This window comes from Tamandua tetradactyla, chromosome 17 (genome assembly GCF_023851605.1).
Source record: "Tamandua tetradactyla isolate mTamTet1 chromosome 17, mTamTet1.pri, whole genome shotgun sequence".
Classification (NCBI taxonomy): domain Eukaryota; kingdom Metazoa; phylum Chordata; class Mammalia; order Pilosa; family Myrmecophagidae; genus Tamandua; species Tamandua tetradactyla.
In genome coordinates, this window is record NC_135343.1 from 16,600,830 (window position 1) to 16,618,429 (window position 17,600).

Genomic DNA, 17,600 nt, shown 5'->3' on the forward strand with positions numbered 1-17,600 from the left:
GCACTTTGATCTCAACTGAAGAACACTTGTGCGCCCTGGTGTGAAAGGACTGGTAACAGTATATCAGCTCTAGAATTTTTCCATTTTTCCCAATAGAAAGATAATTGTGGTATCAAGTGCAGAGTAATGGTTTAGCTTAAATAGTGTATTTTGAAGACCCTTCTCAGGGAGTTGTGATTCTCAGAGAAAACACTTTGCTGTGTAGGTTAAGGTTACAAACTTTACCATAGCAAAGAGGAGGCACCAAAAAAAAAAAAAAAGCCGTACAGGGAATCCTTTTCTCTATCTCAAGTCACACAAAAGGCCCATTCTGAGACTTATACCAGGCTCTTGTATTAGACATATGCATACTTGTAGAGATCCACAGACAAGCCCCAGATATGAGCACCCATGCCATGGGCTCTACTGGATGACGCTAAAGGATCAATTTGAAGAAGGATGGCCTACTGAATGTGGAGCCTTCCTTGCTCTCCTGGAAGCTCATAGCATATACCTTTCAGGTTCGGGACAGCCTACTCCCCAGAGCATCTAATCTGTCTGTGGGTGATAGTAGTGCCAGCACTGCAGATTGTGTATATAGATAAGAAAACCAGTGGGAATGGATTGAGTACAATTAGAAACTTATCCATGCAAGAATTGACCTCTGATTACATTTGCAGGTAGAATCAGGGCTTGAATAGATAGATTTTATAAACCTCAGCAAAGGAGGAGGATTCACTTTTTGTTGTTGTTAGTTCCAGGTTTAGAGCAGTTTGCTACCTGAAGAATATAACATGTCTTTACATGCATCATGTAAACGTGCTAAAGAATAGTGAGAGAACCAAAGAGCATCCTGTCCTCAGGGAGTTTATGTTCAAAGACAATATAAAATAGATCAAAGTAGCTTTATGAAAATTCGAAGGTGGTATCAGCAAAATTTCTTTATCAATACATGATGGGTTTTGGCCTTTTAAAGGAAAGTTTTATTTCCTATTATAAATTATTTTATATGGAAAAAGGGTGGTAAAACTGGATTGAAATGAAAAATAGGAGAGATGAGATGAATAGAGGGGAAAATGAAGGAATCAAGAGAATGACGAATGTAAAGGACAAAGTAAGGGACTCCCTTCTCCATTGCTAGGCTCTTCTGTTCTGTGGGCCCTGTCTACATTTTAGGGAGGGAATTCCTTCAGCTTAGAATGTATTGGGGCTGAAGAAGGAGTGCTCACCCAAATGTCAGGCACCGAGGGTCGACCACCAGGGATGAGTCCATTTGTGTAGCTGGAGAGAACCTTCCCATAGGCATCTTTCCCAACTTGTTTTTGGAGCAACCACCATTAATCAGTACAAAACCTGTGAGTCTCTGCAGGATTCTGGAAGCATTGTGCCCAGCCATTAAGGAGCAGAGCAGAGGAGGGAAGAAAGCAGGCACAGAGGAGAGAGTCCACAGCAAATCCTTTATCAACCCTCTAAAAAGGTGAAAAAATAATGACCCCTAACTTCTTTGTGGTTCTTAATTCATGCTGCCACAAGATTGGTATATGGTCCATATCACACTGTGATATAAAAGTATTAATTGAACAGGAGTGATCAGAATTTCTATGTGAATAATAACTAAGAAATAATATTCCTCTTGGCTCAACAATGGATGTAGGGAACCAAGGCTTCACTTGGCTACTCTGTATTTACAGTTTCCCTGATGGGTTCAGTTTCGTTTTGTTTTTTTTTCATAAACCCTGAGGTATATGCATTTTTGTGTCCTGTTTTATCTCTTAAATCTGATATGAATTTCTTCATATCAGTAACTTAAGAAGGAGAAAGAAAATTAAGGGAAGGAAAGATATCATAGATGCTAGTATATTGTCTGTCCTTTAGCTTCAATTTGTGACTTCCTTGCAAACATCTTCATCAACCTCGTCTTGTATAGCAATCCTTCCATAAAAAAAAAAAAAGAAAAACAATCCATGGGTTGATACATGCATGATACAAGTAACATACCAATATCAGCTTCTGAGTTTTGACAATTGTAAGATGCTAACACTGGGGGAAACTGGGTGAGGAGTATACAGGAACTCACTGTACTATCTTTGCAACTTTTCTGTATATTTAAAATCATTCAAAAATGAAAGTTTATTTTAAAACAAACTCACATATGTTTGTTTTGAAATTAACATGTTTAAGAAAAATGAAAGTCCTCCACTCTACATTTATGGAAGCATTTTCTCAATGTTTTTGCAAATGAATGTTCACCCTGAGAAGCTGATGGCTAACCCTACACTCATGTACCATTAGATTGATTCCTAATTGATCATGCTAAGATGCTCACTTACCCAAAATTGAATCAGAAAAAGGGAAGGATTTACAATCTGACTTCTTGGAATACACCCCCCACCCCGCAACTAAAATAAAATCATTTTTTAGCATGTGTACTAGCCAAAGCATATACACTGAAAGTTGCTTTAAAGTTTGTGTTTTCCATTAGACTTGCCATGTGGTGTATTACTGTTCATGTAAAAGTGTCTAATGGTTACGGTAAAATTAGAGGCTGTCCAAACAAACTGAAAATCCTAAAACTTTCTCTCCAAAGTGAAATAATTCTTGGCTACCCTGGTAAACAGTTTGACATGTGTTTAAACATAATTCAGTTTTTAAAAATCAGATTGCCTTTTCTTAAAGGTGTGTCTAATGAAGTGTGTGACTATATAATAGAGGAGACAGTGCTTGATTTTTAATTTTTATGTTAAATAGTTTCCACTGCATTATATGCCCAATTGAATCTTTTAAAATAAGAAGTTATTATAAAAATGCCTATCTGTATCACTGTGCTTACCACATTGTTTTACTTGGGTTTTTGTGTCCATCTTTTCCCCGAAGAAAGAACTTCTTTAGAGTAGGGATCTTGGCGTAAGTATCAAGCCCAGGGAAGGATACAGTAAGGACTCAGTAGATATTTGTTTGAATGAAGGACGAAAATCACATTTGAATGAATTACTTCCATCTTGAAGGGAACCAAATAACTACCTCTTGATTTGCTCTTTTCACTGCTTGGTTTTAGGATGGTCTCCCAGTTTGAAATGGTTTTTATCATTACTATCATTCAGCTAGTATACTAACCTTTCAAATCTGTAAAAGTATTTAAAAGGAAGAGAAATTGTTAGTGTTTCGAAACCTATTATAATGCATTTTCAAATATGTCAGACACATCTTTGTTAAAATTAAACCAGGGATTGGTTTTGAGCGAATAGCCCTATATCCTTACAGATGCTGTGGATGGATGCATCTAAGCTGCTTATTATATTGATGGGTTTTGCTGCTCTGCAGCAAATGAAAACAGGCAGCTGCTTCCTCCATCAAAGCAAAAAGCAGCCTGAGTTTTTATTAACTGAGTGTTCATTTCTTCTATTGCCAAAATTCTTACACAAAACAAAAGAGCAGTTTTAGCACATTATTGCTTAACTAGACATGAACAACTGACAGCAAGTGATAAGCCTGTCTGCTTTTCAGAACTGGTAATCATTTTTGGAATAGATGTTTTAATATAGTTGAATATAAATTTTGTAATTTACATCTACAATGGTACGTAAATTTATAGATCCAGTTTTTTTGCGGGAGAATGAAAGCTATAATCACAAAAGGCTTTTCCCAGTGTTGTTTAATTTTTAATGACTATTTGAAAACTGGGGAAGAAAAATGAAATGAAATTCATTTCTTTGAAAAATAAATAAAAAAGATGTTAAAGACAATCATACAAGTTTGTTGGAGCCATTTGTAGATGGCGCTGACAGAGCAAGATGCTGTGTTTCAGCCAGGATGTGCTTAGCTCCACATTTCCACATTAGTTGTAGCAAGCTGCCAAGTTTGTGCAGCAGCAGAAATTTCTGGAGAACAGACCATTATGTTTCCTTCATATCAATGAATAATGATGAGTAGGGAGCAGGGGAGGATGGGAAGGACAAGCCCTGTCCATTTTGCACAGCTGAGATTCTCAGTCAGCTCTCATACACATTGTTTTTGTTTTGTTTTGTTTTGTTTAGCAATCTGAATATCATTTACTTTCAAATGGAATGGCAGAGAGGGGTTTGTTTAAAGTGAGTTTAGACTGAAGCTCAGTGAGATGCTGCCTTCTTGACCAAATCAATTTGCTGAGTGTTGTTCTACCTTTTAGAATTTGCTGATAGCAATTACTGCTGTATGAACAAGACAAGCCCACCTCCTCCTCTTCCTTCTACCTTCCCCAGGCAGAAATGATTCTCTTCTCAAGGCCTAAGAGGGGAAAGGAACTTGAAATGAAGGCACCTTCCAAAGTGCACTGTTGATTAGTTTTGTTTCCTAGCAAGTCTAATATGGGGCTATTTAATGAATGTACCCTGATTTTGCACCTGTAATGCGCACCTCCTGAATACCCTTTCTGTCCAGAGAGGCTTTCATAAACTTCCAGAGTCTGTGCTCCACAGGGAATACACTGCCTGTCAATTTGTTTGGAATTCAGCCACAGCGTTTACCTAGAAGTGAGATGAGGCCCACTCCAAGGCAGGAAGCTGCTTTCAAAATCAAATTCAGAGGAGGAACTTCGTCCGTCTTATTTTGGTGTGCCAGTGTAACACATTTGTGTCTCTTTTGGGAAGATGGCTCAATCTTTAAAATAGGGAACAATAATAACAATAATGATAATCTCTAATATTTTCTTCTTTTTTCCACTCCATTCATCTGTTAGTTAAACTTCTGTGGCTGGGGTTCTCTCCAGGGTGAACAGGTTGGTAAAAGAAGCATATATTACTGCTGTTTCATGACTTTTCAAGACACAACACAGTCCTGTTTCAAAAGAAAAGAAGATGATCACAAAAAATAACAGCCTGATCACCCCTGCCCTGAGGATACCCAAACACAGCAAGGCCTTGAGGGAAAGCATTAGTTCTGTAATAAAACTGGCAGTGAAAGCCTGCCTTTTATTTTTCTTTCTTCCTTTCTCCCCACCCCCCACCCCTGTTTAACCATGGGAAGGATGTGTGCTGTGTTTCTGGGAAAATCCATACTATGCCTTCCCTCCTGCAAGGAGTACTCTGTTCTGATTTTCCAAGTTCACCTTTCCTAGAAATGATTGTTCTTACTTTCTGACATCTTGTCTGACCAGTGGAGCTGGAACATTTTCTCCCCTAGGCCCAGAGAGCTCACGTCAGGAGATGTTCTCCCTGTGCTTTGAGACTTCAGGAAAATTTCTTCCTCCCAACAGGTAGTTTTGTTACCGGACAAAGGCTGTGGATTCTTTTGCCCAACATGCTCAATAACCAATTCTTGAGACACCAGGGTTTCACAGACTGAAAGAGTTTATTAACAGGTGCATAGTAGGACAGCAGATGGCCTATCAGCCCAAAATCTGTTCCCCCAAACTACAGTAATTCTGACAGTTTTATTAGAGAAAAAGATGGGCAGGGTTTAGGATACTGAGCACAATGGCCTCAGATGATGTATTTGGAGGTGATCTGATTATTGGGCATGTGCAGATTGAGTGCATGCTTAGTCTCAGGCAAGAAAATGGAGGAATATTATAATGAGCTATATGTTTAAATCTAAGCTACTGCACATGTCAGGTGGGCCCATTTTGGTTATATCCAATCTCAGTTATCAACATATATTAGCATAACTAGCTTGGGGTGAGTTAGTTCAGGGCTGTCATTAATAAACATCAGGGGCTGTCTTTAGTGAGTATAAGACTCTAAAGTCGAAAAACTGGATAACTGGGTATGAATGAAGCTTAGTCCCAAAGTTTTTACAATCACAGAGGTAAAATATAAAGGCTATGCAATCATTATCAGAGATCAAGGCAGCTGGATTACAGTTTAGAGATTTGAGGTTTTTCCCTCTGTCTACTCCAATATACCAGAAAGTAAAAGGAATAGCTATATAATAATTCAGTAGTCAAAATCATCCCTTAAATCCTGATTTCTCAGTTACAGTCTGTTATCGAGAGGAGAAAGGAAGGTGTTCGAAGAAAAAATTACAGCACATATCTGAGAACTGTGCTCAGTATTGGAGAGGGAAAATTGGACTTGAGGAGGCTTTTATCAACATGCAGAATTAATTAAATAAAAAAACTATGGCAACTAGAAATATAGATGTAAAGCAGTTCTTTTCTGATGTCATGGGATTTATGACAGTTCTGTTATAATTAAAATAGACATATAAAGAAGATTTGGCTTCTAGGACCATTTTGAATTGCATCTAAAATATTTCCAGGTGAGGAGATTTAAATCTGAGGATATAGTACAAATAAAATATTTTAACCAGTCTTATTTCTTTAAAATGTCTTGGGCCTAGGGTGGTGTGACAGTGGCTCAGTAGCAGAATTCTCACCTGCCATGCCAGAGACCCGGGTTCAATCCTGGTGCCTGCCTATGCAAAAAAAAAAAAAAACAATCATGAGTTGAAAGCGACCATAGAAATCAACTAGACCCTTACATTTTATTTTCCAAGCTAAGGCATATGATTTGTTCAAAAACCAAAATTGGTTATTGATAGAGTCAGAACTAGAACCTAATTCTCTTGATTTCAGTACTGGCTACCATGTGGGGATAATACAGAGTAGTGATTATGAAACTTGGCTCTAAAGGGAGCTTATGTGGGTCAAATCCTAGCTATGCCACTTAAGCTGTCTGTGCTTCAGTGCACCTCATTGTGCCCCTTAGCTGGTCATTATGTCATATACAATGACAACATATACCTTATAGTGTTGTTTTAAGGATTAATTGAGATAATCCATGTAAAATATATAGCCCATCTGCCAAGTAGTAGGTGTTCAATAAATGATGCTGCAGTTAATAGTAGTAGTAATAATAATAATAGCAAACACTAATAGAGCACTTACTAGGCACTTTTCAAATTCATTTAATCCTCACATCTATATTATAAGGTAGAAAGTATTACTACTACCAGTTGAGGGTATTGAGACAAAGCAAGGTTCAGTGACTTGCTAAGGTCACAACCTAAGTCATGACTCCCTCTCCCTTACCACCCCATTACCTAATTAACGAGTATGTCTTGTCAGTGTACCTTCCAAGTATATCTCAGATCTTTCTATATTGCTTCATCTTCACTAATCATTATCCCCAAGCCCCACTATTAGCTTACCTAGATAATTTTTGTAGCCTACTCTCCCCACCTCCTCTTGCTCCTTTTCAAATCTTTTCTCTTTAGAGTACCCTGACTTATCTTCTAAAATATAAATACAAATCATGCCTATAGGATCTGGCTTCTAACCACCCTCCAGTCTCATGTTGTGCCACGCTTTTTCTTTCTTATTTATTCTACAGCTCCAAGAGCCTTATTTCCATCCCTAGCACATCAAGCTCTTCTCCTTCAGAGCTGTACCTCATGGAGTTCCCATTCTGTGGACCATTCCTTCCCCCCTAATTCCCCACCCACCCACCCACCCCTGACCCCTTCTTCCTCCTTCATTTGGCTTTTCATCCTCTGGGGCTCATCTTATATGCCAGTTATGCAGGTAATGTTCCTTGATAGATTCCTCCCAACCTCTCCCAACCAGGTGACCCCCTGTCATATGCTCTCATAAGTACTCTGTATTTTTCTTACATAGTATTTATTATAATAAGGTACATTTTTTGTATACTTATTTATTTAATGTCTTCCTCTTCAATTAAGCTGAAGCTCCAGTTACCATGCTGTCTCATTCTTGCTGATCCACAGGGCCTGAAATAGTGTAAGTACCCAATAAATATCTGTGGAGCATTCCATAGTCTTCATAGATTTCCATTCTGGGTTGACACATCAGAAATGTGAGTTGGGGTTAAAGAAAAGAGCTACAGTACAATCTGTTTTAGTTCGCTAATGCTGCTGGACTGCAATATATCAGAAATGGATTGGCTTTTATAACTGGCATTTATTAAGTAAGAAGTTTACAGTTCTAAGGCCATAAAAATGTCTAAACTAAGGCACCCAGAAAAAGATACCTTGACTCAAGAAAAGTTGATGGGTGTCCAGAACCTCTGTCAGTTGGGAAGGCACATGGCTGGCATCTGCTGGTCCTTTGGCTTCTCGTTTCAAACAGCTTCCCGCAGGGCATTTTCTTTCTGCATCTCCAAACATCTCTGTCTGTGTCTGCTCTGAGCTTTTTTTTCCAAAATGGTTCCCTCTTAAAGGACTCCAGTAAGCAGATTAACACCCACCTTAAATTGGCAGAGACTCATCTCTATGAAAACCATCTAATCAAAATGTTCCACCCACATTTAAGTGGGTCACATCTCCATGAAAACAACTTAATCCAAAAGATCCTACCTAACAATAGGTCTTCCCCCACAAGATTGGATTAGGATAAGGAACATGGCTTTTCTGGATACACAACAGTTTCATACCTGCACACAGTCCAAGAGGCTTATTTGCCCATTCCAGCATGAGTAGCTTTCCCGTTTAGTAACACCCACCAGTACATTTCTTCTTTTAAAAGTTTCAGTGGTGGATAACTGGCCTCTCCACTTGTGTCCCAGATTTGAGAGAGGCTTTACTTTTGACTCCTGTATGATGAATATGATCAGTTAGTTTGAGAAGGGTGAAGAAAGATTCTATGTGGGTGGATATAAGCTGTTCACAGAAAAGCCATATCTCTGCTGCTAGAGCTGGGTGTTTCACCATGGGGAAAGTAGAAACAGTCAGTGTGAGAGGAGGAATCCAGTAGTGCTGCTTGTTTGATGCTGCCTGTTCAAGGGCTTTGGACTTTCCTCTAAAGAACTGTGGGGAAGCAGAAATGGAAGTAATTTACTAGGCCCCATACTTAGCTGGATACTCATGTCTCTTAACCCCTATATACAGTCACTTAATTTTAGGATTTATTCAGCCTCCACATTAATAATGGATATTTTATTTGTTTCTACATTGGCCACAAAACTTGTCATTTAAAATAATTCTAAACTAGCGACTTTACTAGTAACAACAAAAAAATGGCTGTATACATTGAATAGATCACACTGACAACTTTCCTCTTCTCTATTGCTATAGAGACAACTGATTTTTCATGTTTTAGTGTTGACTGGCTACAGACTTTCCTGAAGTCCAGCAAGTTCAATGGGCTCAGCTCTGACAGAAGCATCTGCAGGGAACCAAGCCTTTGAAAGAAAACAGGATGAAACCAAATGTCCATGGAAACCCAAGTAGAATATTGCATCCGTCCTTTTCTAAACAGAGTTCTTGTTCAGCAAATGTTTTTATGGAAGCCCAGTGTCTGAGGGAGGTCTTTTCTCCTGTGAAATAAACTCAGTTGATTTATACAGAAAGCACTAAGGAATAGGAAACTGCATGCCTCTGAATAACTTTTAAAGAGTGTCTTAATTCATGATATTTGTTTTAGAGACAAGTTGTCTAGAATAAACCATTAATTAAACTATTTTGTGCTTATTTTTGGATCAATTATTTAGCAGTTCTAAATGCCACTTTGGGCATTATGCTCTGCCTCATCTGGTGAGGCCAAGAATGTAGCAGAAGTGCCTTTAATTGATTGATTAATAGAGTAATATTATTAGTAGAGCATAAAAACCAGGGGACCTCACCAGGAGGTCCTTGGCTTGTATAGCCTTCTAAAAGTTAGTTGCATCACTTTTCCAATGAGTTTTCCTCAATTCCATGAAGTGCTATTAGTCCTTATTCTTCTATAGTGTGTTCTGAAACCCCATCACTCAGAGATATGAGTATAGTTACTATGTGTCTTGGATTCCAGAACTATCCCACAGTTATATTCAGAAGGTTATACATTTCTGAGTTTCAGTTAAAGATGGAGATTGAACACATGCATTTAATTAAATCCCTTCAGAAACCCCACTAAAGCACTGGAAAGGAATGTTTTTGAGGCATAAACCTATAAGGATGATAGAATGAGAGAGTATACTACTACAACAACGTAATTTTGGAAGTTGGAAAGCAAATCAATGAAAAGTCATTGACTTAGCAGATGTGAAAAAGCTAGATTCCAAGCCAGCAGTTAGAAAAGTTGAAAAACAACCTAGTTTATGCTTCTGAAACCCCAAAAGACTCAGGTTTGGTAACACCAGTTACTTCTAAAAGTAGGAATTGAAGGGGGCTAAAATAAGGAGGTTTGATAGAAAGTTGTTTAAGAAACAGTTACATCTTCATTGCAGGTTGCTGGGCAACTACCCCTCTACACCAGCAGAAGATAAGAGATTTATTCTCTGGATGGAGTTAAACAGAGGGCTTTTAAATTATGTGACATGAGCCACAGTTGAAAGCAGCAAGTTTATACCAAAAGCAGGGTGGGGAATTAAGTGAACATGTGCAGACTGAATGCTGACGCCCACCCCTACCCCCAACACACAGGCTCACGGAAGTCTTCACTTCCAGTCTGCATCTTCCTACATTTACATTTAAGCAAACAGCAAAAATTAGCAGAAACCCGAGGAAAGCTTTTAATATGACAGATAAAACCAATAAAGAGAAAAAGATACTTGAAGAAAACAGACTAAGTAAGGACAAGAAAACTTAAACTATAATTAATACTCTCAAAGAATTAAGAGAAGATGTATTGTTCATCAAGCAGGAATAGGATGCTCTAAAAAGGAATAAGAAGGACCAAGGCCAAGAACCATGGCATAAATCCAAAGAACAATAGAAGGCTGGACAATAAATTTGAGGAACTCTCTAAGAAAGTAGAAAAAATAAGAGAGGGATGGAAATCAGGAGAGAGAAGATAAGAAAATTAAGGTTGGGGACCTCTCCAGGTAGGTGCTGCGGTGGCTGCTGCTTGAGGCAGCTCTGGGCAGGACGCAGTCCTGGAGCCTCTACTCAGCCCCATTTTGGCATTGAAATGCCTAAGAAAGCTGTTTCTATGAGCAAGGATAAAAGCCCTAGCAAGGAATCAGAGACCACTCCTTCTTCTGGTCCAGCGGCAGTTGATCCTAAAAGTTGTGTCACCAAAGTCATCCATGCTAGATCTGTCTCCAAGCAAAATGCTGTAACAGATTTGACATCTGAAGCCATAAATGTGGTTATTGCATCACCTCCCTAAGGAGAGACTAATGCTGAGCTCTGTCAGCACCTTTCCAAGGTCTTAGAATTCAGGAAAAGTAATGTGGTTTTGGATGAGGCTAGTAAATCTCATGCGAGGTTGGTGAAGCTTTCAGCCTTCACAACTCCAGAAGAGATCTTGGAGAAATTTAAAAAACAAGCTGAAAACAAATAGAAGCCAGAATGAAAAATATATCCTTGAGAAACTTTTTACTGTTAACAGTGAGGAGGAAAACATATAAAATGCTCATGTAAATAGAAAAACATATTTAAATGCACAGAAAAACATGGAAATGTATTTTTTAAATTAAGAACAAGATTAAAAAAGAAGTCAAAATTCAAGAAGTACCATACATTGACTACAGGGTTTTAAATCCCTGACCCAAAACAGCTTGGAGCATATAACTATGACTTCATGGCACTGCAAAATCACAGAACTGAAAAGGATATTCAAAATGACCTCATTTCACCCCTTTTATTTTATGAAGGTGCTTCTGATATCCAGAGGCTGAGAGACTCAATCAAGATCACACTGTGCAAAATGGTGACTAGAACTCAGATCCTTTGATTCCTAGTTGAATGCCATTTATCCTTATTATAAATTAAAATCATATTATTTCCACTCATGCTTTACTTGTTTAGAATATTTCTGAAATTCTGGGGATTGCCTTCTAATCCGATTTATAAGTGGCAAAAGAAAACCTGTCACACTGCTTTGTAGTCTAATCTCATATTTAAAAATGCCTATCTAAATGCAAAAAAACTATATTGAGCCTTTTATGAAAATGTAAATTAAAATAATCAAGGGAAAAAAAGAAAATTGGAGGATGAGTTCAGGATGTTCAACATCCAAATAAGAGTTCCAGAGAAAGAGAATAGAGAAAAATGGAGGTAAGGAAATCATCAACGAAATAATTCAAGAAACTTTCCAAGAACTGAAGAACATGGAGTTTCCAGATTGAAATTACCCACTGAGTCATGCAAAATCTCAAACATTTACCTACCATACACCCTTTCTCAAGAACCTACTGGAATGTGTGCTGTACTAAGATATGGGAATAAACCAAGAAAGATTACGACAGAGGAGATAGAAAACAAGAGATCCAATGCAAAAGAGGGGCAAAGGAAAGCCCAGGATCACAGTGAAGGCTGTCAATTCCAGGATATCAGCTGTGCACCAGGCATTGATGGCATTCAGTCCAGACTAGGGCAGTTCAGGAGAGATTTCCTTAAGAGGCTGATAAAATACCAGATTTAAATTAATCCCCTCAGGACAGCTGGCAGAGTTTGAGATGAAATAAAAACTGAGCAAATGAGGAAAACAAAACAATTGTAAAGTCCAGGGAAAACAAAAAATCATACATGAAAATAAGTCAGTCATACTTACTACATGGCTCAGTTCTATTTTATGGTCATAATAAAAATCAACAGTAAGAACTGATCTTACCAAAATTACAATATATCTATAATAGGAAGATGGGGCAGGACTGTGATGTGTGGTATGGGGAAGGAAGTAGAGATGAAAAGCAAAAAATGCTTATCTTCCATAATGGAATAGAGTGGAGTCAAAGTTTGCCAAAGCTGAAAACTCATGGAGTAGCAATGCATACATATTATATAGTAATATGGAAATAATTACTGGAAGAGTCAACTACAACTGTTAAGAGTAGTTTCTGAGAGTGGAGAAAAATAGGGGAGGGACTGTCTTGGTTAAGGATACTATTGTTTGCCTTAACCATCTTCACAGAACTTGACTCTTTAAACTATGTGCAAGCATAACTTCTTTGAAAATAAAGACTTTTTTAAAAAGACTGTAACATTTCCACAAATAGAAATCAGATTCTTTTTAATAGAAGCTTTATTGGGATATAATTCATGCTTCAGATAATTTACCTTTTTAAAGTGTACACTTTTGGGGTTTTAGCATCTTCACTATTGTGCAACCATCACCACAATCAATTTTAGAGTGTTTTATCACCCCCAAAAGAAACCCTATGCCCATTAGCAGTCAAGCAATCTACATTCTGCCTCTATGGATTTGCCTCTTCTAGATATTTCATATGAGTGAAATCATATAATATGTAGTCCTGTATGACTGGCTTCTTTCATTTAGTGTAATGTTTTCAAGTTGCATCCATGTTGTAGCATGTACCAGTACTTCATTTCTCTTTATGGCAGAATAATATTGCATTATATGAACATACCACATTTATCCATTCATCATTTAATGGACATTTGGTTTGTTTCCACTTTGGGGCTACTAGGAGTAATGCTGTGATGAACATTATGTTAAGTTTTGTGTGGATATATATTTTCGTTTCCTGGGGTATATACATAGGAATCATAGAGTCACATGGTAACTCTTGGTTTAACTTTTTGAGGAACTGTTAAACTGTTTTCTAAAGTGACTGCCCCATTTTACATTGCCATCAGCAGTGTATGAGGGTTCCAATTTCTCCACCTCCTTGCCTACATTTGTTATTCTCTGACCTCTTGGGTATAGCCGTCCTAGTGAGTACGTAGTAAGACCTCATTGTGGTTTTAATTTGCATTGAGATAACTTTTTTAAAGTTTAACGGTTAGCAAAAATAAAATAGATTGACAAAACCATATCTTGAGAAGGCTTTGAGAAAAATGAACCCTCTTTTGGGTGTTATAACTTGGTATAAATTTTATGGAGGACTGTTTTGTGAAATATACCAAAATGTGAAACATGCTTACCCTTTGACCTGAGATTCCATTGCTAGGTATTTAACCTAAGGATTAAATAAAATATGTAGGAAAAAAATGTGTCATTATTGCATTACTGTTTATAACCTAAATGTCTAACAAGTGAAAACTATTTCAGTCTATTATGATGTTTGCATAGAATACCTAGGCAGCCATTAATGATGCAGGTGTATTTTTAGTCATGGTGAGCTATCCACCACATGTTGAGTGGGGCAAAATCAGATTATTGTACACCTGTCTGAGATCACATTTGTGCAAAATATTTTTATGTCTAGAAAGATCTTTAGAATAATGTCCAAAATGTTACAGTAATTATAACTTAATGGTAGAATTTTAGATGATTTTTTTTACCTTGTTCTTCGTATTTTTTGTACTTAATTTACTTTAAAATCTGCCTCTATAATCTGTTGAGAAAATTATAAAACTACTTTTTAAAATATTGTGCATTTTAGAAGATACATTTTTGTACTTAAGGCTTGAATTTTAGTTAAATATCCTTCCCCTATCATTTTTTTGAAACCTCGCACCTATCTACTAAAGGCATAAAAAATTCATCATTATGGTGATCATATCCACTGATTGGATATCCACAGTATTGGTGTAGAATACTGTCTTATTGCTCTTCCTTCAGAGGTTTTTATTATGTACTTTCTAGTCTTCATAGAGTTCTTTTCACATGAAGGTGTCTGTGGTACTAGGTACTAGTACTTAGTACTAGGTACTAGGTACTATTCCTGACTAGGACTTTGGAGTTGTGCCTGAGCTTGTGTGCAGGAGCAGGTCAGAATGGTTCTCTACATGTTCTTCTTTTTGGATAATTTTTTGAGGTTCACATATTCTCTGTTCTACTCTTCCGTTTCCCTTTACAGACAATAACAACAAAACATCAAAAATAATAGCTAACTTTCTTTTTGTGTGAGCTTGTTATGGGTTAGGACCTGTTCTAAGCACATTGTGTGCAGTTTACTCATTTGAGCCTCACAACAACTCTGTGAGATTGGGTACTGCTAGCGTTATATTTTACAGATGAGGAACTGAAAGCACAGAAAGGCTAAGTAACCTGCCCAAGGTCACTCAGCTAGAGAATGACAGAGCTGGGACTAGAGTCCAGAGAGTGGTTCCAAAGTACCTATGATCTTAACCCCAGTGCCCCCCTAACTCTCCTCATAAATCTGACTCCAAAACGCTTCCTGTGGTTTTCCTGTTTTCTTCCTCAACGCTTTTATTTTTAGCATAAAAAACATGAAGGCTGCAGTGATGCATATGACTGATTGGATTTTCCTGCATATGATGGAGTAATTTCTTTGCTTGCTCATCTATCTACCCATTGCATCTCTTACTTACGTCCTATTTCTTTGGCATTTTCTTCTCTAAAGTGTTTGGATTTCTTACTCTTCAAAGTTGGAAATGCACTGAGGGGAAATATAGCCTTTTAGGTGTTTCAGTGTTGCATCAAGACCTATCAGCCAAATACGTAGTGCTAAGGCAGAGAACATTTGTCGATCTTTCCTAGGATTGCATGACATTCTCAACCTCAGGCAATGCAGGATGCCTGATGCCCTGCCTGATCTTTGGGTCTCACCATTTTGGAAAAAAACATAATTTTTACAAATCTGTAGTTTTTTCTTATTATAAGAACAACATATGATTATTTATAAAAAATTTGGAAAATACAAAGTATAAAGAAAAAAATTAAAAGGACTCATAATCCTACCATTTAGTGATAACTACGTAGAAGCTATATTTTCCGAATATTTTTTGTCTTCCCTTAAGCAATTCAAATCCATTCACAAATATTGTGTAAGTCTCCTAAATAAATTATTTATAGATGACAATTTTAGAAAATACCCATTCATGGAATTTAGTGGGCAGGATTATTGTTAAAATTTACAATGTGTTAAAGTTGGTGAAATTAAAATGTCTTAATTTTATACCCAAATTTGATTATTTCAATTGAAGAAAGGAAATAATTATACATGTTAAAAACATGAACATTAATATGGAACCAAACAAAAAGGTATAATGACCTAAATGGTTTTATTTGCTCCTATAAGTGATTTTTACATGAATTTTTGCCTAACATTGACTGAATACATAGTATGTCTTCAACTGATCCTTATTGTCTAAAAAATGATACATGTATGCAAGATTAAGATCTACCTCAAATGCCGTTAAAATTTAACTTGTGATATTTGTAACTTTTGTTGTCATTGTTTTTGCTGTGATTGAAATTTAGTAAAATTTATTTTGAATATTTTCTATTTTCCTGGGGGAAGGGATTATAAATTTCACCATTATAAAAACAACAACAAAAGAAAACTCATGGTATGACATTACAAGTAATAGCTATGTTAAGTTTGAGTGAAGTTGAAATAGCTTGAACTGAACATTATTTTAAAAAGCCATTTCTTATGAGAAGGACTTCTATAATTAAAAAGTCTGTCCTGTTGTGTTTTCTAGGCATCTGGCCATCTGAAGAGATTTTGGCTTACTACTGCCTCAAGCACAGTAATATGTTCAGGTACAGAGCTGCACTTAAAAGATACATTTTAGTCCATTATATGTGTTGTATTTACATATTAAAGATTCCTTTGATTACACTCTTCAAATTAAATTGTTAAAAGCAAAACAAGAAAAGGAAATAAGGGAAAGAAAAAAATGGTTCACAGCGAAAACATGTTGCTTCTGAAAAAGAAATCCAAATAGCCTTTGGGTACTAGTATTGCACAGCAAGATTTTTGCTATATGTCAAAGGCTTTTGATTTCCACTCGAGGCATTTTATTTCACTTTGATTTTGGGGAAACAGAAGTGAAGCTCCAATCAATCCTTACTGATTGTGAAGGTCGGAAAAGAAAAAAAAAACAGTGAAGATATTCTTTAAACTTCTGCTAGAGAAGTCATTGTAGAATATTTGATAAATACCCCACAGCTATTAAAGATGCCATCCCACCCCTGGTTTTAGAGGTATTTTTATATATTTAGCAATTTATATTTATAAACTGTAAATTACTGTTATAGATTGAAGCTATGAAAATAAATGTTTTGAACTGTTAGTGGGCATTATTATAGAGCAAATCCATGCATGGAATTTAAGAAATTTAAAATGAACCCTTTTTATTTAAAAAAATTTAAAGATGTTTGTTAGACCTAGAAAATACGGGATTTTTCATTTTAATTCTCATTTTATATAAGTCATCCGATAATACTTTCTGAATGACCCATTAAGATTCCAGATAGACCATTAGGGATCATGACGTGTTTTAACAATATGTATTTCCAATATTGGGTCAATAATATGTATTTTTTTAAGCTCCATGGTCCATATTTACCAGCCTGTTATTTCTTTGAATAACTAACTACTCATTAAGTCTGTATTGAAAGATGCATGTCCTTGTTTGTCTTCTCCTTTCCTTTGCTTTCTTTCCACAGCAACCCCCGCTTCTAGTTCTGCTATTTTTCTCCCCCTACGGTAATAAACTTCCCAAACTGGGAAGAAGAAACAGTCCTATGAGTCGCAGGATATAAAATAAGAACAGGGCAATTTTGAATTTGGGCTGCAGAGCTGCCCTGGAAGTCTGGCCTATGCTCAGCTTGCTGTGCTTAAGCTTGACTGGAGCTCAGTGACCAGTGGGCCAGGGAGAGAATGTCACACGTTGAGGGCTGATATTTTGGCACAAAGGGGAAGGTAAGTGCAGAGTGCCACACTAGCCTGTCAGGTTTAACTCTGAGCCACTTTACTTTTGAGAGGTGAAGTCAGAGCCGGGTCTTAACTTTAGCCGGCATTTGCTGGCTTAACCATATTATGTTCCCGCATTGTTTATTCACCGTGTTGTATTGGGGTCAATTGTGATTTAAGTGTTAATTGCTA

At 37.0% G+C, this 17,600-nt stretch overlaps 1 protein-coding gene across 3 annotated transcripts in view; it reads left to right on the plus strand.

The window, feature by feature from the left end:
- The window catches only part of CAMKMT (calmodulin-lysine N-methyltransferase), a 542,173-nt gene that overhangs the window by 391,114 nt on the left and 133,459 nt on the right, over nt 1-17,600 (plus strand). For all 3 annotated transcript variants that reach the window (XM_077134133.1, XM_077134134.1, XM_077134132.1), the window contains exon 4: nt 16,192-16,252. In XM_077134133.1, the coding sequence (XP_076990248.1) occupies nt 16,192-16,252 (61 nt within the window). The remainder of the gene's footprint in view (nt 1-16,191; nt 16,253-17,600) is intronic.